At 36.8% G+C, this 23,360-nt stretch overlaps 1 protein-coding gene across 3 annotated transcripts in view; it reads right to left on the bottom strand.

The window, feature by feature from the left end:
- Window positions 1–23,360, bottom strand: part of LOC120782756 (mucin-17) — a 58,181-nt gene that overhangs the window by 3,728 nt on the left and 31,093 nt on the right. For all 3 annotated transcript variants that reach the window (XM_040115209.1, XM_040115210.1, XM_040115207.1), the window contains 2 exons: window positions 6,097–10,923; window positions 3,679–3,775 (listed from right to left, as the gene is read on the bottom strand). In XM_040115209.1, the coding sequence (XP_039971143.1) occupies window positions 3,679–3,775; window positions 6,097–10,481 (4,482 nt within the window). In that variant the 5' untranslated portion in view covers window positions 10,482–10,923. The remainder of the gene's footprint in view (window positions 1–3,678; window positions 3,776–6,096; window positions 10,924–23,360) is intronic.

Below are 23,360 nucleotides of genomic sequence, written 5' to 3'. Positions count from 1 at the left end.
GTCGGAAAGCATTGTTTCACAGACGTTAATGTGATGCTGTTTTTCGAAAAATTTAGTGATTTGGGCACTAATCGTGCTTTCACTTTTCTTCAAAATAGTTTAAACTGATTCTTCCGATGTTAATTTAATTATATGAAAATGTTGAAAATGTGCAAAAGTGTTTTGGAGAGTCTACTTTATCACGAGCACAATTAGTTGAGTGCCACAAAGCATGCAGTGAAGATCGTGAAGTCAGCGAAAACTTGCCTCTTGCGAGTTGTGAATTCACTTTTGGGAATGACGATAACATCGAAAAATTTATATGAGACCTCAAAAATTTTTATGGATCGACTCAAACCAGTTTGGTTAATGTTTTGCGTGAAAAACGTATCAATGCTTAACTCATACCAAAAGGCTGAATCATTTCAGAAAGACGTCGAGTAGAGGTCGAAAACGGCGAAGCCGAGAAGTCTACATACATATATCAAACGGATTATTACTGATGACTCATCATGGGTTCATAAATCTGACGTCGACACTGTCCAACAATCTAGTAAATGGTGTTCCAAAAATGAGCCGAAACCGAAGAAAACTAAATTCGGTATGGAAAATTGGATTAAGCATTGGGAAAAAAACTGCGACTTGTTAGCACTCATCGACTTTGATTCATCCAAGCTTTGCACTATTCGCCTTCGATTCATTCAAGTTTTACACTGAGTCCATTGCGAGGTTTTATCTTTCATCTTTCCCTCCTTTGATTAAGCTCCGAATTTGGCACTCACAGCAAACAGAGGAAGTTGTGTAAGTAAGTTAACGCACTTCAAATTATATTTTAAGCTTAGATTGTCACCGTATATATGTATGTATGTATAAATAAAAATATTACCAACTAGGTGCATTAAGATGAAATAAATAAAAAGCAATCTCCTAAAATGAGCATAACGTATGCTGTAATATATTTCTGTATGTACGTCCCATAGGTATGTTAGAGCTTGTGTAAAAAAGGAAAGAAAGAAAAAGAAATACAATTGGAACATCAAATGATCGCGTAATTTTGCGGTTACTGCTTTTTATAATCACAAAAGCAATAATACACAAGGTAAAATTTAAACTACAATAACAACAAACAACAGACATTCTCGACGCACAAAGTCATAATTATATATGTATGTAGCAATGTATGAGCAGACAGTGTGCACGAAGATAACGAGTGTACCATGCAAAAGTAAACGAAATGCTCGTTGTAAGTACATACATACATATGTACAAGCAAGTGTAACAAAGACTATAAATCGTTATCATAAAACTGTAAATTATGGACTAAGATTACAAACTACATTCTCTTCAGTGCCTGCACAGCGATCCCCCTTCAAAAGAGAAATGTTTGATTATATGTATATGTATGTATGTACATGTACATATAAACAATAATTCGCTTAAATTTTTTCCTAGCAAAAGTACATATTCACTCTAGATCATATTTGACCCGGATTGGCCCAAATGCATACATATGTAAACTGCGCGCTCCCACCGAATCGATAAAAAAAATTTCCTAGATATTTTATAATATGTTCGTGTGAAATTTGATCTCCATATGGCTGTTAGTGTTCTTTGCAGCTGTTTGTTTACAACGATAACAATTTGTCCGACGATACTCATATTTATATATTGGATCAATTGACACATGACGCGTTCCCCGAAGTTTTTCAGTTTCGTATATTTTTTATCGATTCGGCAGTGTAAACGGGTCGAGCCAAATTTGATTAGATATGTATATCAAGAACCCGAAATTTCATATTAACAATCTTTTTTAGAGTCTAGAACAGTTTTACCTCTGACTGTTCGTGCTTTCCGCAACAAAATCAAACCGTTCTGGAACATGCATGTTATATTTACTCTCTGACTTTATAAACATCCAAAACACTAATAAGTTAAAAGAGAGAGAGAGATATCTGTTTTATGCTTTATGGATTTTGAAATACATACATATGTATAATACCCAAAATCGTCTACAAGATTTGGTGTATAATCGTGTTATACAGGTTTGTCCGGAAAGTAATAGGACTGATTTTCTTCCACCGCAACTGTACTTCGAAACGTGCGCGCACCGGTGGATTCGGTATAGGGCGTTTCTAGCTAACGAACGAGCGGCTGGTCAGTTGTCTCCGAGTACCTGCAGAGTCAGGACAAACATTTTCGCGCGACGTGTTTCTGTGGGTGGTGCGAGCCGAAAATGCAGTGCTCATTAGAGCAGAGGTACGCGATTAAATTCTGTGTGAAACCCGGTAAATCTGCGACAGAGACGTTTGATATGATTAAGCAGTCTTGAGCAAATCCAAAGTGAAAACGATGCTCATTGTCTTTTTCGACATCAAAGGCATCGTCTACCATGAATTTGTTTCTCCTGGACAATCCGTCAACGGCAAGTTTTACGTAGAAGTTCTCAAGAGACTCAAACGAAGGGTCCATCGGGTCCGACAAGACATCGCAGCCGATTGGATATTCCACCACGACAACGCCCCGGCTCACAGCGCCTTTCTTGTGAACAACTACCTAAGCAAGGCCTGAATCCCAACGCTTTCGCAGCCGTCCTACAGCTCAGATATAGCCCCCCCCGGACTTTCTTTTGTTTCCTTGCCTGATAAGGCTATTCCAGTAAATGCCTTTCGTGAAGCCTTCAATGCTTGGAAATCGCGTTGGCAGCTCTGGATCGATGCTGAAGGTGCCTATTTTGAAAGTTTTTAAAGAATTGTAACGATTGATTCAATACATTTTTTTTAAATCGACTCAATCCTATTGCTTTCCGGACAAACCCTGTATAATATAAATCAAAAAATTGTACGTGTTTTTCTTTACTTGCATATTCTTATTCATAAAAACATACTTTTATATATACAACTTTGAGCCTTCAAAACAAGTTTGTATATCGGAATATTGCCCCAATAAGTACCCTCTTCCTGAAATTCCAATAAAATGAAAGAATTTTTATGGAAACTAATACATATGTATGTATGTATTCATATGCATAAGATGAATAATAAACTAATGACCGAGCACACGTCTAAAAGAGTTGCAAGTACTTTTGTTAGGTTAGTCTTAAGAAACTCATAGAAACTTGAGGAGAAATATCTGATTGGGCTCTCTGGTAATTAACGTATGATTTAATAGACTGTTGATTTCGCAAGGCGACAAAGTTTGATAATTATATTGTATTATCAACCATCTCGGTAATATCAATTCGTCAGCTCGAGGCGTGAATTGACGCCGAGAAGTGACGTTCTGTGGTGCCATAAAGAACCGAATAAATAAGGCAAATATCAAGCAAGCCACTTATGATTAGAACTTGAAAGCGCCACCAAGGCATACGCCAGGGTCTACCTGAGTGAAATGAAATCGTTATTTAGCTTCTCATTTCCAAAGTTTCCCTTTCATTTCATTCTAATATTGTAAACGAGTTACATAAAATAGCATATTTTATTAAATTATTTATAATACAAAATATTTCAGATTCGTAATATCAATTTTAGTTCATTTATATTACATTTAAATCTGTTTTATTTCTATTTCCTCAAATGTAAAAGTAAAGTGACGTCTTTTGACATTCAATATGTGTATGTAAGTATGCAGATATCAGACCATATAGTAAATTTGTCTGACTAGATGTATGCTGCTGATAGTTAATCATAATTTTTTACTTACTCTGACATAATTTGCATTGATATATTCCGTTTTATCATCATCTCCAAGCTGCTGAAGTACGACACGCGTCTCAGGAAGCGGTGTTACATTGGCATATCTAAAAGCGTTGCGTTGTTTAATTGAATGCACAGACAGTCAACCAGCACAGAGAAATTAGAAAACAAGAACGAGAACGAGAAAGACAAAGAGAGAAAACAATAATCATTAGAACACTTGGCAATGATATCAAGGAAACTCAATTAATTAATTAACTGCTTAAAATCACGAAAAAACACTGTGATGACTCAAGACGGTGCTATACCGAGCTACGTGCACATTAAGTATATGTATGTGTATATATTAGGGCGTAGCGAAATATGTAATTTCTATGTTTTATAGTCTTGCAACATGTTGCTACAGAGTTTAATAGTTTTGTTCAACTAAAGGTATAAAACTAATCGAGTTAGATTAAGCCCCAAATTAAGATAAAGAGCTGTTATTTGGCACAAAAGATCGCAGCAAGGGGTATCAGTGCTAAAAATTTGAAAAAGTGGTCGTGGCCCCGCTCTAATAGGTTTAATGTACATATCTCTCAAACATATCAAACCAAAATAACCAAACTCGCCCAATATAAGATCCCCAATTGACAGCGTGCGAATAAATGAAATCGGATCATAACCCCGCTCACTCCCCAAATAACGGTACTGTTGAAAATTACTAAAAGCGCGATAAGTCAATAACCAAAAACTCCAGACATTAAATTTTACCACCGAGATGGTATGAGACAGTTGAAAAATGGGCGTGGCACCGCCTTCTTTTAGGTGAAGTCTCGGGACCTGCTCGACTTTAGTACCTTTATTCCTTATAAACATTTTCGAACTTTTGGGTGACTTTAAGCCGCATATATCGGCCTGTTAGTTATAGTAGTATAATTGAGAGAACGTGTTTTACTCATAACAGTGTATTTTTTTTTTGCCTAAAATGGATAAAATTCCGCGAAAACTTGGCCTAGCCTACATAATATTAGGAACTTTGATGAAACGTTGGGATCAATTATATCTCTTATATACCTAACATAAGATCTTCAAACTTTCGTCAAAATTAACTTAACGTTGGATAAATTTTTATTGCCAAAAATATGTGAAATTGGTCTACGAATTACCAAAATGACCATGTTATTACATAAAATTATCTTCGTTACTCTAACAATCCGATTATGGCGGTCAGTGTATGAGTTGTATAGTATAAAATTGGTTGGACCCAGATCCTCTTGGCTGACGTTTTGCATCTTAAGGTATTTGCCTGGCTTTGATCTTGGTAAGTTGCAACAGTATGAAATGTTCGGTAATACCCAAACATAGCCCCAAAAAATTACGACACACCCTAATTATGATACACCCACTCATGAGCACCCTTATATGGTACATATAGCACATACAAATATTATTAGATTATACGAGCTTAAATGTGGCGTGAAAACATTTGTAGAATGTGAGCTCGAGCAGTTTGTATGAAATTATTATGTACTCGATTAACAACGCTCTGAAGTTGTGAACATAGCTGAGTTTATAAATATTATTTGTATTTGCATAGGAGTGAATGCACAAATGTTCGTGAAAGTAAGTAGACATGGAGTGACCTCAGTAACTGTCGGTTGATTTAGCTACACTAGGGTTCGTACTATACTGGGGGAAATTTAAATTTATGGAACCATATGGCTATGACGTTTGTGAAGTATTACTACCTGAATACTTGAACGACAGCCACGAAATTGCTCAGTGAACTATTAGCTAACGGGTGCGTGATACTTCAGTAATGGGGAAAGATAGAATATTAAAATTTACGGAGATGGAGTTGTAAATCTGATACAAACAACTCCCCATTTGAGAGCGAGCGGATACTTCTCGACAGAATTTAAAGTTTCCTAGAGTAAATAGTTCTTTGCCACCATATACTGATCTACTCGCCTGGATAAATATTCTGGCACAGATAAGATTTCAAGTATAAAGATTGAGTTAGAAATTTTTGATGTTCTTAAAATCAACAAATTTAATAGAATGTAATCTTTTCTATTCTATCACGAAACTTTTCTGAAGCTTTGAAAAAGCTTACCAAGCCCTTTACTGTAATTTTACGCCAACTTGAATTCTCCAAACTACATATACATAACTCCAATTATATTTCAAAATTCACTTCCTTAAAGCAATTAACCTTCTCTCTTAACTTTGGGCTACGCAACGATCAATGTCACAGTTGAGTAATATCTGACCAAAAGTTAAAAATTAATTCTTATCTTCAATGTTAAAATGATAAGATTCCTAAAGTACACATGTGACATAGGTATACATATCATATGTAAAACTATAGAACACATATCGGCTATTTAAATATGTGTATGTGAGAGAATTCTAGCACCGTCATGAGACGAAAGTAACTTACCGATTTTTATCTTCACAGCCCGCTGGTACTTCATCTGCGCGCGCAATAATTTGTGGTACATCCCTGAATTCTTCAAATATGCTAGATCGACGCTCTATAAACTTGCCTAATTCACTGGCGCTTAGCGCATTATGCCGCAGTGAAGGATCATCGAATGCAATATTGCCATAGGAGCGTTTTGAGGCGCGCAGTGCACCCTTACGTCGAACGCTGCCCAAAACAGAGACATTGTCCAGACTGTAGGCGTCTAAACTAACCGGTCGGCAACGTTGACCATAGGACATTTGCTTCTGGCGCTTACGCATTAAATAGAGGAAAGCGACAAGTAATATTAGCGCCACAACCCCGATTATGCTGACCGTAATGGCAATGATGACATTCACATCCGTCTCATTGGCTTCGCTGGAGTTAGGACGCATATCGGAATTAATCATACCCGGCACATGACTAGGAGTGCTGCCGCTGTTTCCACCACCAATGGCGGCGTGCAATGTGGGAGGTAACATCGTTGTTGTGAGAGTGGCAATCGTACTGGCCACTTTGGGAATATATGCATTTGTGGAGGAGTCCACAGGAGGACTAGGGCTACTTGTGGTGGTTATTATTGGCACTAGTGGAGATATAGCGGCAGTACTGGTGCTGGTGCTGGTGGATGCTTCGGTAGTGGAGTATACTGTGTACACTTCTTGCGGATTAACAGCAATACTGGAGGTAATTGTTGGCGGTTGATTTAATATAGAAATTTGGGTGGTAGACGCCGCCGTCGTCGATTCATCGAGCAGATTTATTAGCGGTGGTTCGGTGGTTGTACTGACATTACTTGTGTTGGTCACTCCAGTTATTGATGGCATTGACGTGCTATCCGGGTTTATGGCTATCGTAGCCATAGTGGTGCTGCTTGTACGGATAGCTGTTGCTGTTTCTCCCTCCTGCACACTGGGCAATGTCGTTGCATTGCTCACATCAAATACTGACACAACGTGAGACGCTTCAGTTGAGTTTTTTTCACCGCCGTCCACTTTGGCGACCCCTAAATCGGTAACAGTGGTTGGTGCTAGGGTAGCTGTGCTAGTTATTTTCACTGTCGTCTTGTCGAGTTGATCGATGACATTCGTTTCAATTGAACTTTCTGTGTCATGTGTACCCTCCGCAACTGTTGTGTGATTTCGAAAATCGACAGGTGTTAACGTGTTGGTGGTAGTAGTGCTATTCTCGAGCACTGGCCCACTTGCTTGTACTCGTACTGTTGTTATTTCCAGTGGGATTACGGTCGTTGTCGTTTCTTCGTTTACGTTTTCGTCGCTTTTAAGGGTTGTTGCCGCATACAAAACTGGTTCCACTGCAAATTGCGTTGGTGGCGTCGTAATTGGCAATTCCGTTGTGCTTGGCGATGTTGTTGTTGTTTTGTTCACTGGCACTAATAACTCATTTATGGACGGCACAGTTTTTGCTGTTGTGTTTGTCTCGTTGATGTTCGTCACCGTCTCTTCTAGCTTTTCAATTGTACTTGAACCTGTATCGCTATTCAACGTCGTAGCTGACGTTGCGTCGGTGGGTCCCTCCGCTGCGTCCGTAATGTGCTCAGTGCGTACTTCTAATTCCACTTCATTACCAATATGGCTAGCTTCCGTTGTTGTTGCCGCTGTTGTTACGGCAAGCACTTCACTTGTTTTTGCATTGGCATTTGTTTCTACCAAATCGGTTGACAATTCCGTGTTTATTAAAGTATTTGGTGCTGTTTCTGTAATATGACTACTTTCTGTGGTAGTTACCGTGGTAACGCTTGGGATTTCGTTTTGCGTCGCAATACCCTCAACCGTCTCCGTACTCGCACTCGCGTTTACGGACGATGTTTTCTCGCTTGCACTTGTCGGTCCGTTCACTTCGCTAGTCGATTGCTCACTAACTGTTAGCAATGTAGCTTGCTCCTCGGTCGCATTCGCAGTCTCGGTTACAGTTTCGGGTTCTCGTTTCAACTGCTGCTCAAGTGTAACATTGTGCATGCCATCACCGCTGCTCATATCAACATTTGTACTGCTAACGCCTGCATCAACATTACTCAGCAGCGTAGCTTCTGTCGTCTCAGGTTGCGCTTCCAGTGCTGTTGCATTATCCCAACGCGTTGGTGCTTCGCTGACGTCGCTCGGGGGTGGTGTCGTCGTCGTCGTCGTCGTCGAGGTTGACTGCTCAACTGGGAGCGCCGCTAACATTGCTGTAGCGGTTGATGTTTGTTTTGTAGTTGTTTCATTTGATATTGGCATTTCAGTCGCTACGCCAGCAGCTACGTCCAACATTGCCCCTGGCGTCGTTGACGTAATAATGAAATTGAAATCTTCGCTTGGCTGCCGTTGTGTACTCAACTCAGTCGCGTTAATTTTTTCCGCACCTGCCATCTCAGCATTTGTGCGCGGTGCAGATGTTTCAGTTGCCATCGTCGAAAACTCATTCAACGGCTCTCTAATGCCTGCTGTCACAACGGTACTCGTGAAATCAGCGCGTTTATCATTATTATCAATTGATAAGGGGGAGTCACTTGAAAGTGTTGTTTGTGTGGTGGGCGGGTTGGTGGTAATTGTAGGTATCGCTGTTGTTTTTGTTACTGTGTGAGTGGTATCAATTTCATTCATTGTTTGCGTGGCACTAAATTCGTGCCCGACATTCAACATCGCAAACCCTTCGGTAGTTTGATGAGTTGCAATTACATTCTCTACGCTAGCGTTGATCTTAGAAGGTCCATCTGTTAACCATTTTTCAGCCATTTGAAGAGGTAATTCTATCTTTGGGCTCTTCACTGAATCAATTTTATCCTCTTCTAACGCGTTTCCTGTCAGCAGATTTTTTCCTACTGTACCCTCTGATTCCAATTCGCTGCGCATTCCCATTACTTTGGTCCAATCTAACAAATTTTTCTCACTGTAATCGCTCACATTCATCGTTCGTTCGGTGGTTAAAATTTCATTTGCTTGCCAACGAAGGTCTGTGCTTTTATTGTCTAACAAAGGAGTACCATTGATATTCGGTGCTTTGGGCACCATTCTCATGCCCGCCAAGGACCAAACCTCTGGTCCGTCCGGTAGATTCATTTGAGAGCTAGTTGTATTGTCATTAAAGAATTTTGCCCGTTTCTCGGCTGAAGAAGTGTTATTGATATGCAAATTTATCTGAGATTCTTCCTTTGTCACTGTAGGTTTCGTTACTATACCAACAAGAGATTCAGTTTCAGCCTCTGAGGCTTCATTTGTTTTAATGTTAACTTCTATTGGATTTTTAGTTATTTCTGCCTCCGTTCTTTGTTGATTGGAATGCACATCACTGTCACTCTGTTCAGAAACTTTTGTATTTCCTTCCACATTTGTTTTCGTTTGTAACATTGAAGTTTTTGTTGCTTCAATTTCGTCGCCCATACGCTTTTCACCAAAAGCTACTTCTAATTTATTTTCGCTACTATGCACAGCTCCCATTGAACGACCCATCGATTCTTCCAAACCAAAAGCATCGTGCCCACCCTCAACTTTACTTTTCAACATGCTGTTGACATTTTCAGTGCGATGCGTAGTTGGCATGTTAAGCTTTACAGCTATATCTTCTAAATCTTTTAAGATTTCTTCAGTTGTTGCTGGCTGCTCAGTTTTATCATCTATAGATACAGCGTTGACCTGTCGTTCCTCATTCTCCCGTAACGTCATTTCATCCAAACCATTTTTGATATGCTTTTCTAAGTTTACAGTTGGCATCGGTTTACCCAACCACTTATCAGCTTGGCTGAAAACGTGCTTTGCACGCCCGGTATTCAACTCTTGCTGTTCTTCGCTCAACTCTCGCGTGTCCGCTGGTTTATTTGTGACCTCACTTGCAGTATGATGCCCTGTGGAATCATTAGCGATCCCTTCTTTCACCTTTATCATACTCTCTTTCATCACCTCCTTAGTGTTCTCCGCTTCATGACTTTCCACTCGATTTAGCACCAAGGTTTCGCCTGACTTGTGCTCACCTGTGCTCGCATCGTGATTACCCAACGCGGGCAGCAACTTTGTGCTTTTCACCGATTGTATATTTTCACTTTCACTACCGGCGGTTTCGAAGGCGCTGACGCTGGCACTTGCGTTTGCGTTCACGTTGCCACTCTCGCCCTCTGCTGATTTGCTAATCAAGCCTACTTCATCGCCGCTTATGCTCGTCGTGTTCGGATCACTCGGATCAGTAACGGCTGTCGCTGCAATGTCATGGTCACTCGTAGTGAATTCCACACTTCGCGTGGCGTCATCGATTGCACGTCGACTCAAGTGTCGCCGCAGTGGTGTGTGTGGCAGAACGCCTGCGAAGGTTTGTGCAATCAATGCCAAAATGAGCGCCTCATAAAGTATGTTTGTCGAATTTGTTATCATTTTTGTTATTGTTGTTATATTTTTTTTTCGAAGCAACGTGCTAATGATGGTTATTAAGTTTGTAATGAAGTTCAAGCGAGTAACTTAAACTCGCTTTAACTAAATCTTCAAGTACAATTTTCGTTTGCTTGTTCTTCCACCCGCGCTGCTAGTTTCGAAAAATGTGTGTTTATATTTCTTTCTATTGTTTTTGTTATTGTTGATTACCCTCTATTTACAGTTGGTTTTTTACCGCTTTTGTTGTAGTTGACTTTGAGTGTTTCGCAATTGCCTGCTGACATTCCATGCTCCCATTTTGGCTGTTCACTTGCCGGTTTGTAGACCGAAGCGCGGCGTTGAAGTCTGACTGCGCATGCGCTTCGCAGTTTTGGCTGCCGTTTCTTCCAATTAATTTCGAATTTGCCTCATTAAAAGCTTTAAAACGCTTTGGCCTTTATGGTGACTGTGAATAAAAGAAAACAGTTATTTTAATTTAATGGGTGAAAAGGTGGATTACACAAAACATAATATTAACTATAAGTTTGGAAAAATATTTAAGTAATGGAAAAATATTTAAGTTGGTATGAGCTGATGATAAATGATTGCACACTCAAGACGAGGACCTGATCCAAAAAATCATTTCGCATGTTGAGGACCAATATAATAAACATCTAAAACTCTTTTGTATTATACCATTACATAATATACGAAAGCTCCATTTATCAGAAGAACGTACTGTGTAAGCTAATAAAAAGTACGACATGACTTTCACTATAAAATTATAGATTTAGCCATACTACATTCTAAAATTCTAAATGTTTTACTATGCCCGCGATATTTAAGAGGTATTATAGTCCAGCAATAAAAAAAAAATATTTTTTTTTGTATATTTTTTAAGTTTATCTAACAGTGGTCCTAATAGAGCTACTTTTTTAATAGCCTTTTTTTGACAGATCACGCGTGAGTCATGTGAAGCTGTCATGTTATTTTTGTTCGGTATTGTTTGGCATTTCATTAAAGAAAGACTTACGTCTGAACAACGTTTACGAATCGTTCAACTATGTTATGAAAATTCGCGTTCTGTAAAGAAAGTGTTTCACGCTGCGGTCAACTTATGGTCAATATAATAGGAGTACTATTGGATAATATTCGACCGAATAGACTACGTACAGCACGCAGTGAAGTAAATATAGTAGCCGTAGTTGATAGTGTACACGAAGAGTCGCTTCGGCACCGTTCACATCTACTAGGACTGATGTATGAAACGACTTGGCGCATTTTACGTCGAGATAATAAATTGAAAACGTACAAAATACAGTTTGTGCAAGAACTGAAGCCGTTCGATCTACCCAAGCGACATCGCTTCGCCCATAGATCTTGAGAAGTTCCAAGAAGATCCGTCGTTTTCGAGCCAAATTTTGTTCTATGCGATGAGGCCCATTTCTGGCTCAATAGGTATGTAAACAAGCAAAATTGCCGCATTTGGGATGAAGAGCAACCTGAAGAGATTCAAGGGCTGCCATTTCATCTACAAAAACCAATGGTTTGGTGTGGTTTGTGGGTCCAGTGGAATCATTGGTCCAGCTTTCTTCAAGAATGATGCCGTTGAGAACGTAACCGTCAATAGCGACCGTTATTACGCCATGATAACCGACTATTTGATGCCTGAAATTGAAAATCGTGATATCGGCGATATTATATTATTGAATTTAATGAGAGAACACTTCGGTGAGCAGATAATTTCACGTTTTGGACTGGTCGATGGGCCACCAAGATCGTGTGATATCACACCATTAGATTTTTTCTTGTGAGGATATGTAAAGTCAAAAGTGTATGTGGACAAGCCCGCTTCGATTCACGCCTTGGAGCAAAAGATCACGCGTGTCATTCGCCAGTTACCAGTAGAAAAGCTCGAACGAGTCATCGAAAATTGGACTCAACGGATGGATCTGAGACGTAGCCACGGCCAACATTTGAAACAGATAATCTTCAAAAAATAAATGCCAATGTATGTTATTTCAAATAATAATAAACATTCCCCATTAAGTTTGAATTTTCAGTGTTTTTCTTTAAAAAAGTAGGGAATCTAGAAATGGATCACCCTTTTTAAGAATATGACTACAAGAGGATTTTTCAAAAATCAAATTATTTGCGGAGATAACGGACGGAACTGAACCCTTAAACGCGTATTTTTCGAAACTATCTTTCTCAAAACGATAGGTTCTACTGGACCAATTTTTCTGATATTTTTTTTAATAGACTTTTCTACAACCATCAAGCAGTCGCTATATTGTGAAAAAAAAACTTTTTCAAACTTTTCCTTTGTTGCCACATTGAGACATTCTATTATAGATTAATATTTTTTTTGTTTGCTTCAGATTGCCAGGAGCTGAGCTGCGGACTCCTTAGTTTATCAACTGCTAATTTTGAAATTTGTAACTTTTTTTACTTTTTCCTGTATTCTTGTAATGTTAATAAATAACGAATAGAGAAATATGTCAAAAATATATAAGTACCTCAAATTTATGCCTCTAAACTAACAAAATCTCTTTAAGGCTTTATGCAGAGAAATTTTCCATTTTTTTATCATTTTTTGAATGTCTTATAGACAAATTTATACACATGCCCTTATTCAATTCTAAATATAGTATATTTTTCAAATTTTTACAGTTACCATTGTAGATACATATGTAAATATATACTCATATCTAGGTAACTGCAAAGCCAATCGACTGGGTTCATTAGCCTAATATTTGTTTATGCCAATGTTTCTTCGGTGTGGCAAAACCCAAACACGAGCAGGAGTGTTATCTGGCTACCTTCATCAGCGGTATTTAATGCCCCAACTTTACACACAAATAAAAAGGGTGCTTCATTTCGAAATCACAACATTGAATGTAAAAAGGAAATATTTATATTTCATTGCTAAATGGTTTCGTATTTTTTGGTAATACTGTGCTAGTAATCAAAATATAGTAGTAAATAAAAAGGTAGGTGAATAGGTGTGACAGTGAACAGAGTCAAAATGATACAAATCTCGGTAAGAAATAGATATTTAAATTTTCAACATTAAGATTTTCATTATCATATCTCAAATATTATGGATATATAGACAGAGTGAAGCGTTAAAATAAAGCATTAAGTTATTGGTTCTTTGATTACTATGCACACAATTTACACCTTATTCAGGACACACATATTTAAAGTGTATGAGTGTACATATTAGTATTTGAGTGAAAGAAAGATTTGCGTGAGCCTTTAGGAAAATTTGCCTTATACACTCAACACTGCAGGCGCCATTTAGTCTATTGCCTGCCAAATGTAAACGAACACAAAAGAGAGCAATATTTTTTTATTAGGAATGATATGCATTTGATTAACTATAGAGACTATGGAGGGGTGGCAATGATATGTAATGATGATGACGCCAATGAACTGCGATAGCGAGTGCATTAGATTTTATACATAAGTATGTATGTATATGTACATCGTTATAGTGGTATAAAATTTGATTGACATGAAGCAAGTTATAACTAAAGAGTAAAATACACATGCCAATAGAAATGTGTAAAAGTATATCCACCCATTAATGCCTCGCCGGTAGTGGTGATCAAGAATGAAATGCCAGGAAAATACCAAAAACATGCACATCGTACATACTGCTGTGTCTGTGTGTAGCTACGTGACAAGCCCGCTTGACGCCATTCGAATGCATACAGATATGTATGAATGTATTGACATGAAATTAATGGCTGAAAACATATTTGTTATAGTTTGAATAATTCCTACTTTTAGCCGCTCGCGTTTTCAGCGAAGATACTAACCAAAGATAAACATGAAAACGGAAATGAATGTATGTAATTTGTTATTAAAAATGCATGCAAAATGGACATGCATACACGGATAAATGACAATGACATTTCCTACAAAATATTATTAGATATCGTCAGAACATATGCATTTTATCACTTTGACCCTTCCTCATTTAGTTTAGAACAATGAGCATAGTTCAAAGTTGAGTGAACCGTGGGTTAATGAACTAAATTGTATAAAGTTCGAAAAATATTACAGCAAAAATATAAACTAAATAGAATGCGTGTAATAAGTAAGTGGTAAGTGCATAAATACATACATACATACATAAGCTTGATGCAGACATCATATGTACACATATGTATGTATTTAAAACGTTACATATTTTCATAAATATATGATTGAAGAAGGCTGAAAAAATTACGTGGATTCACGCATTCTGATAATAATTCAGGTAATTAATATTAACTTTTGTTAATTTCACTGAAGGAATTCTTTAATAAACTTTTATAAGCTATTTATTTCATTTTCTTATCTACAACATATTTACTATTGATAAGGAACACTTTCAATATTTAGCCAGTCATTTATCGTTTCCACACATACAAATACATTTGCTTTTAGCTTGACTTTTTTTTGTTAATTTGCACAATATGTTTGGCATTGGCCTTAAGAAAGTGAACGTTCATAAAGAATGAATGTTATTTGTGTGAGAAATTAAACTTCACAAGCTTGTAGCATACTTTTAGGCTTAAACAAAATCGAGCGGTTTATGAACGATCGTGTTCAAGCATTTATTTAGGCACACACACACATGCGATTATATTATAATACACTTTTCTTCCCTACTGGAAAATTTGAACTTATGAAACGTGCACTTTGTTATTGTAACGGCTGAACGATGATTGCTCTGTGTTCGATTTAGCATCCGGTGATTTTAAAGGCTAAAAATTGTGATTAAGTTTTTTTGGAAGTATTATTTTGGCTAATAGAATAAACTGAAAAGGGATGCACCTTTTAAAGAGAGCAGCTTATTGTTGTCTCTTTCTCTCACACGTTTAGGAAATTTCATCGAAATCGGTGTAATACTTATAATGATTGATTATCTGATCGACAAGGTTTTTCTTACAATTTTCTCGATTGACGATTGAGTGAATATGATACTAAAAAAAATTGTTGGATTTTTAGGCTTTTATAACATATACATATTAGTTATACGATAGGGTACGCTTTCGTAGTATTATTTAAAGTAGATTTTCTAGATTTTTTAAAGTAATTTACCACCTGAAAACAGATGCGCCTTAAATTGTTGTCATTATTAAATGATTTGTTATCTATTACATTTAAATGATGAATTGAGTAAACAACACTATTTTTTCTTCTGCCATCTGGACCTCTTAAAATCGTTATAAAGTGAGCAATGCTCGAGGCGCTTAGCATTTCTATGCTCACATGTTAGAGCTGCCAATATTTGGCACATGACTGTTACAATTTAAAAAAGTAACTCAGCTCTCGTTGACTTTTTTGCAACTCAATTTTTTTTGTTTTTGTTTATGCTCATTATACCTTCAACCTGCCATTAGTTCCACTCAATGTTGCATAGCATAACGTCTGCACTTGCAATTCGTTTGAGAGTTAAAGTGGTTGTGCAATGCTATATATGTATATGTACACACGTATGTACATATGTACGTGCAAAATGCATACTAATCTACTCGTATGATACAACTATTACATGTAAGAATATTACATCAACCATAGGTCTAGAGATACTGACAAAATGCGAGCTAGATTTTCTTCTACGGAAACTGTCAAAATTATAGTAAAGTGTATGAAAAGTGGTCTAGGACAACATTACTCTTTCTTTCCGATCTTGAAGTACAGCAATTTGGTGAGCACCAGAAATCTCTATTTGAAGGTGTTTAGTCGGAGTTGACATTTCTTTTTAAATATATGACAACTTACACAGATAGAGTTTGTAGTTTGCAAGCTTGACTCAATACCGTAAGGAGTACCAAGTGAGCTATCAAAAAATTAAATGTTTACATAAAATGGTTCTGATGACAGTTGTTGTCAATGACAGTTCTTAGTCAAACTATCTGAGTTACGATATTCGAGTTTCGGTAGGTACTTTACAAAGGATTATGAGTTGAATTATGCTCTCTCGCCCACGAAAGTAAGTAAGGAAAGTTCTCTGAGCGGCTTTAATTTGGGAATGGTCAGAAACGACTCTTTTACATATGGTTCAAGCAGCCCACGACTTCCGGTCTTAGACCAAGTATCCTCTGGGTATCCAAAAAACATCCGTTTGAAGGCAAGCTAAAGTGAAAAGGCGAACCATTCCTCCCCAGGGTAAAGTAAGTTTTTACGCTGGGTAAAAAACGCCTCCAATGAAAAGGAAACAACAGCCTTGGATGAGAGATTCCCCTTTTGAATGCAGAGCTGAAACGAGAAGGCACAGTCTTTTATAAGAGTGTTGGCGTACGCCGATGATATTGCTATAATTGTAAGAAGAAGTTGTAGAAGTAAAGTCCTCTCTCGACGAACAAAAACAAATCTCTATAAGTCATTCATTATTCCCGTCCTGCTATGTGGTGCAGAGGCATGGACGACGACAACATCTGGCCATCAGTTCACGTTACGAGTTTTCAAGTCGAGAGGTTCTGGGGAAGATTTATGATGCTTTGCACATTGGCAACGGCGAATATCGCATTCGTTGGAACGAATATCGCATTCGTTGGGACGATGATCTGTGCGACATTGACATACTTCAGCGAATTAAGAGACAGTGGCTACGCTGGCTAAGTTATTCCCGCCGAGGGAAGCAAAGGAAGAGGAAGACCTCCACTCCATTGGAGGGATCAGGTAGAGAAAGACCTGGCTACATTTTGAACCAATTGGCGCTAAACACCGAAAAGGAAGAACGACTGGCGCGCAGTTTTAAACTCGGCTATAACTGCGTAAGCGAAGTCTACGCCAATAAAGAAGAAGATGTAAGTAAATATAAATCAATCACCGACGTTTAAAATCTTAAAAATAACGAAAATTCTTATCTGAAAATAAAATGTATGGAATAAATCATTAAAGGCCTATGTGAATAAATAAGAATTGCTTTTTTCTCTTGAGTTTATGTTGAAATAGAAGATATATATATTTTGGAAGCGAAACATTGAAGTGCAAGTGAAATCAGGTACCCTTTATAGCATTGCTGAACCTTCAAAACCAGGGTAATTTCTCTACTTTTTAAACGGAGGGGTCTTTTGGTAGAATTCCAAGGAAATTTATTTTGGATGGACACTGTTGAAAAAATACCACTTTCTGGACACGATGTCATTGAAATGGCGGGCCTAACTGATTTTCATTATTTACGTGTTTCACGCAATATACTTGCACGATGTCTCTCAGCTGTTAAACTTGTGTGTGATTTTCACCGGCAGTGCGTACGATGCGGTTTAACGGTTTTTGTTTTGATTTAGTTCAACAACCACAAGAAATTCTGGAAGTTAGGCACAATGTCTCTCTCTAATAAGCTGCCTACCATAACGACAAAAGTCACAACTGGAGTCAAAAACTTAAATATGTTTACAAGTATTTACTTATGCACATGTATGTATGTATGTATGGTGTACAAATTTGTATAGTTTGTACTTGGTTAACGCTATAGTTTGCAACTGAGTTTTACGTGTTTCATGTGTGTACACTAAATAGAGATATGTACTCAATTGATTAAACGTTTATGAAAGCAAGAAAAAATCGGAAAACTAAAAACATTGTGCTAGCATATGTAATTCTTTCTAGCCACGTTGTTTCGTATAAAGAACTTTCAGATCAAATTAAGGTTACTTAACAAGAAAAATTTTATGAATATCTTTATATCGATTTTGTTCGATCAGTTTGAATGTTAGCTAAGTATATCTTTTAGTGGTTTAATATTGGCGGTTCCCGCAAATGAGCAACTTGGCTCTTGGAGGGACAAATTCGCCTAGAAACAGACGGACATGGCTTAATCGATTCAGCTCGTCAAGCTGGTCATTGAGTATAAACATATGTATATAGTATCTTATAGAGTCTCCGACGTTACCTTCTGGGTGTTACAAACTTTGTGGCAAACTTAATTTATTAAAGGTATAAAAATATACAAGTATAGATAACTTGAAATATCACTTCAGTGTGAAAATAAGCCAAATTTTCTGCAATAAATTCAACATACACATGTATGTATGTACATGAATTGTCTCCTCGAATTAGCATTTGCGCTATTGGTGACGCATCAAGTGAAATCACACATTAGCTATCAAACATTTACATACATTCATATGTAAGTATGTATAGCACATTGCATTTGTATGTTTTTCGCATCGTCACATTCAGCGACATTCTGCTTCACAATGCAGCTGATCTTGATCTCGATGTCGGCCATATGCAGGCTGCAAAATTGCTGTATGCATACATGAACATGTACATAAGTATATGTATGTATGTTTGTATATACTTTATTATGATCTACAGATTATGTGGTGTTCGTTCAGTGGATTTGCTCTGTACCCTCTCTTGATTCCGTCCATAAATATTGCGATGATTCCGCACAAATCTATACAAATATTCATTGAATATCCGAGTGACTGGCTGAAGCATGGAGTTTAACTTTATTTTCCAGCAATCACGGAACAATTTGTTATTATGCATAAGTATGTACTTATGTATGTACGAGTATGTATCTACTGTAGATATTATGGTTTTTGTTTTTGCAGCTACAACTGTTATTATTTTTTATTATGCTCTGAGCCATGGTACAATATGTAGAGTTTTGCTGGTATGCTTAGCGCGCTTAATTCTAAATGAAATCATCTTAATTGGAACGCGAAAAGTGGAGTAGTAGAATGGAGTGGAGTGGAATGAATTTGATTGCAGTTTCAACTGTATTAGTGTGGCGTCATTTTAGCAAACGTGGTCATCAAGTGTAGCAAAAAAGTGTGTTTGTAAAGTGTATGAGCTATGAGTGTGTACATACATATGAGCGAGTGTGTTCGTATAATTATATGCTTAAACTGGCAAAGAGCTATTGTAATAGCACATAATGAGCATAAAGCCTTAAAGTACCGATCTACAATACTAGCCAGTAAGGAAGGTTAATAGTTTCGAAACAATTTTTATACAAATTAATAGCTGAGCAAGTAAACGTTGTTTGCCATATATGTATGTACGTTATTTTTAGGAAATGTTTTTTTTTAAGAAAATATTTTTTAAAATAACTAACAGATAAGTTTGAGGTGGATGGAATTATAACACTACTCAAAAAATCTGAATAAAAAATTTGCTATTGCTGTGCTAAGAGATTTGTAGGGTATTTAAGGTGTACTGATTATAGAGTTAGTTATTAAATTATATAATCGAGTGGATACTATGAGAAAACCATTACAGAATCACCAAAAGGGACGAATGAGGAAAATTAGTCGCGTTGTAAACTTTAACCATGAAGGAAATACTTGCATATCTTTCGAAAGAATTGCTCAACTTTAAACAGATTCAGCATATAACTTATGAAATGTAAAAAATTTAAACAAATATACCGTTTCTAAAGGCATTAGTACTTAATTCAGCGCTAGCCTAAATTAAATTTATTTTGTAGGGTATACCTGCGTCAAACAACTAAAGCCAAGATCATTCTCTGTTTTGTTTTCATTCTTCAACCGAATTCTCTTCCCCACTATGTATTCTTGGCGATTCTTTATGCAGTAAATTTGCTTTTTTGCCCACTTTGCACATGCGTGCAGTGTGTGAGTTGACTCTTGATTTCAGTTGCGCGCTAAATGCAACAAGTACCATATTTTTTCTACCTTTTTAGGTGGGTTAATGGGTATTCGTTTGTCTATGAGTCATGCATCTAAACAAATCTAGCAAATAATTGATTGCACAAGAAACATACACATAATAGATTTACTACAGTTTAAAGAATCAGAATTAAACTGCTTTTTCGAGAGATTAGGAGGAGTCCAAATGGAGTGATTTAGAACTTCATTTTTTCTACGATATCTGGAAAAAAGTGTAAAAAAACTTGAAGACCTTTTGGTAATAATAATAATAAGTGACATATTATTATGATATTCAGAACATATTTTATTATGGGTATGCATGTAATCATGCTATGTCATTATGATAAGTTTAGAACACATAATTAATTATGTTCTTTTTATGTCCTGCGATTAGCATATTTTTGGGTTGAGAATTAACTCTTAATATAGTAGTTATAGAATTATTTTATTATAGTCGGTATGTGTGTGTGCGGAAGTAAAACCCTTTCTTCATTTAATATTGCTAATTTATAACAAATGTTTGGGATAGTCATTGGCCAATTGACCTACTTAATACGCATTCACAAAAATCAAAACCGCACATATACGCACATCCATACATTTTCCACAGATAAAACAAATTTAGCTGACGTGAGAACAGATGATTAACATTAACTCTATTCTAATAAAGCAGTCTTTACAATAAATAACAACATAATATAGATATTGGTCAACTTTCACGAAATATAGAAATATACTATAGGTTAATAATAGAGTTTCATTTTATCACAAACAGGAAACTAATATTTCCACGCAACTATTAATGGCATGCGATAAAAAGAGTATATTGATGGTAGAGTTTAGGGATGGTCAGAGTTTTCCGTATTTTAAGCAGCTAAATAATGAGTTGGGTGCTACGCAAAGAATAAGCAATTTGTCAGGTGAGAGGATATTAAGGTTAATAAAATATTAATATGACATCACTGCATTATATGGAAAAGAGGTCCGATAAGTACTAAGCCTACAGCCTTTATATTGCCCACTGCAAGCTAAATAGGCATTTGTATAACATGGGCCTATCTTCTTGCACTAACTGCCGGTTCTGCGACAGGGAGCCTGAAATACCGGAACACCTGCTGATCGACTGCACAGCAGTCTGTAGACGCAGGATTAAGGCCCTTAGATCCATGTTTCCTGATAGGGATCGCATCGCCTCACTAGCACCCGGAAGAATATTGGACTTCATCAATGTGCTGGGGCTAAGTGAGTCTTTGTGATTTAAGAGAGGGCACAATAGACCTAAGGTCGCGGTGCATTCCTCATTGATAAATCTAATCTAATCCTACAAGAGAAAAATTTGAGTGATACTCTTTTCTGCAACCATTTCTCTTTCTACTGCCCAACACTTCATGCAGGATATAAAACACTCGATCTTTTGTGATGCCTTCAGTCTGAGCTGATTGGCTGTCTATCAATTTGTGTTGGTAACCATCGACGAAGTAGAGGCGTCACTTACAACATCTGAGAGCGTATTATTGCTAGACCGCCTATGATCTCAGCATGCACAGAGTTTACCACTAATAGTGCTATGATTCGTTTAAATAAGAAAAATTCACTAATTGTCAAGGAAATCCAAATGTTGTCATAAATAGAATAGCTTGAACAGAGTCTGGTTTAATGCCAAAGACCAATGACTTCAAATAATCACAGACGATGTAATCTACTGGACTTAGAAGCCATTCAATGTCACAATTTCTTGAAATAATCGAAACTCCAAACTTTTCTCAAAATATTTCTCTTATTGTACGTGCATTGACAGTAACGGTAATCGATGAATCCAATCAATTTAGGTGAATGTAATGGTTGTTCATGAATAATTTGTGTATTTTCTTCGCACCAGAGTGGACAGTTTTGTTTATCTACGCACCACTCAGGTGAAAGTGAGCCTCATCAGAGATGATTTTCCTAAAAAAATCGTTATCGTTTTCATGTTGATCATGTTGTTCAAAATCAGCAAAATTACGACGTTTAAGGTGGTCCAATGGCTTCCATTCTTGAGTGAAAACAATTTATACGATTACAGGTAGGAGTGCAGCCCTATCGGGCTCAATTAACACTTGATGTGCCATTTTGATATACGATTACAAGTCCGAATTCTTTCTGAAAATCTGCCAGGTTGTGGTTGAGACAGTTCCAATTCTTAAGAACGTTTTGGAATCGACAACTTGCGGTCTTCAGCAACACTTGCCTGAACGGCAGCAATATTTTATTACTTCGAGCCGTTCTTTATCTTATTGGCATTTGGCTAATATAAAGAAAATATATGCTCAGAATTTTCAACAATTCGACGAATAGCGAGCACAGGTGGAAGATTATTATGACCATAAAATGGCAAATGCGCACGAAACTTGCAATTAGAGAACGATTACTTTGATAATAAAATTGAATGATCTGTAAACGTTGTTATTGCGTATATGTTTCCATGATGAAATCGTAAACATTAGTGAATATAATGAAAAAAAAAATTACAGATCATGACATAACCAAAATGGCCGAAATGACACTTAGAAAACTATCATCTCTATTGCAAAACCCGGTATAATCAGTAATTAAAAGTTTTATTTAATAAATTGTCGTTTTCGAGTTTCATGCATAGTTGAAACTACATTTTTTGAAGCGTGTGAGGGTTTAGCAGTATATTTGTTTATTTGTAAGTTTGTGGTATATATACTTACATATGTATATTTTCGGAGCTGATAAGGACGTTTAACAAAATCGCTCATTTAAATTTGATGTGAAAAGTTCTTATGGATATTAAAACATTGCCGGAAATGGTAATTTTTTGTGTGGGTTTCTGATTTTTAATGTTTGAAATAATTTTTGTACATTTCAATGGTATTTTTGGATAAATCTTTATTGTTCTGCTCGCAATATTTTATCTGGTATTTTATGTACATGAATGTTAAATGTTTGCGGTTTTCCTGCGGAATTTCCGACCTCAAGCTCGCACACCGACTTAATCAATTATTACATAAGTTTGTTACACTACAATAATATAATATTGAATGTGAATGCTAGGAGTATTTTAAAAATAATAATAAATGGAAAACTGCTAATTATTGGCGAACATGGCTTTAATATCCCTTAAGGTAAGAGTTAAAAGCAAGGCAGACATAATTTTATCATCTTTGAGCTAACAGTATTCATATATTTAGTATTTGTACCCTGAACAGTGACGAGCAGTGTCGATTCAGCCATGTCCGTCTATCTCTCTACCTGTATATACATAGGTGTA

This window comes from Bactrocera tryoni, chromosome 1 (assembly GCF_016617805.1).
Source record: "Bactrocera tryoni isolate S06 chromosome 1, CSIRO_BtryS06_freeze2, whole genome shotgun sequence".
NCBI classification, from domain to species: Eukaryota; Metazoa; Arthropoda; class Insecta; order Diptera; family Tephritidae; genus Bactrocera; species Bactrocera tryoni.
Note: the sequence above shows the minus strand (reverse complement) of the source record. Positions and strands in the feature narration are given on the sequence as shown.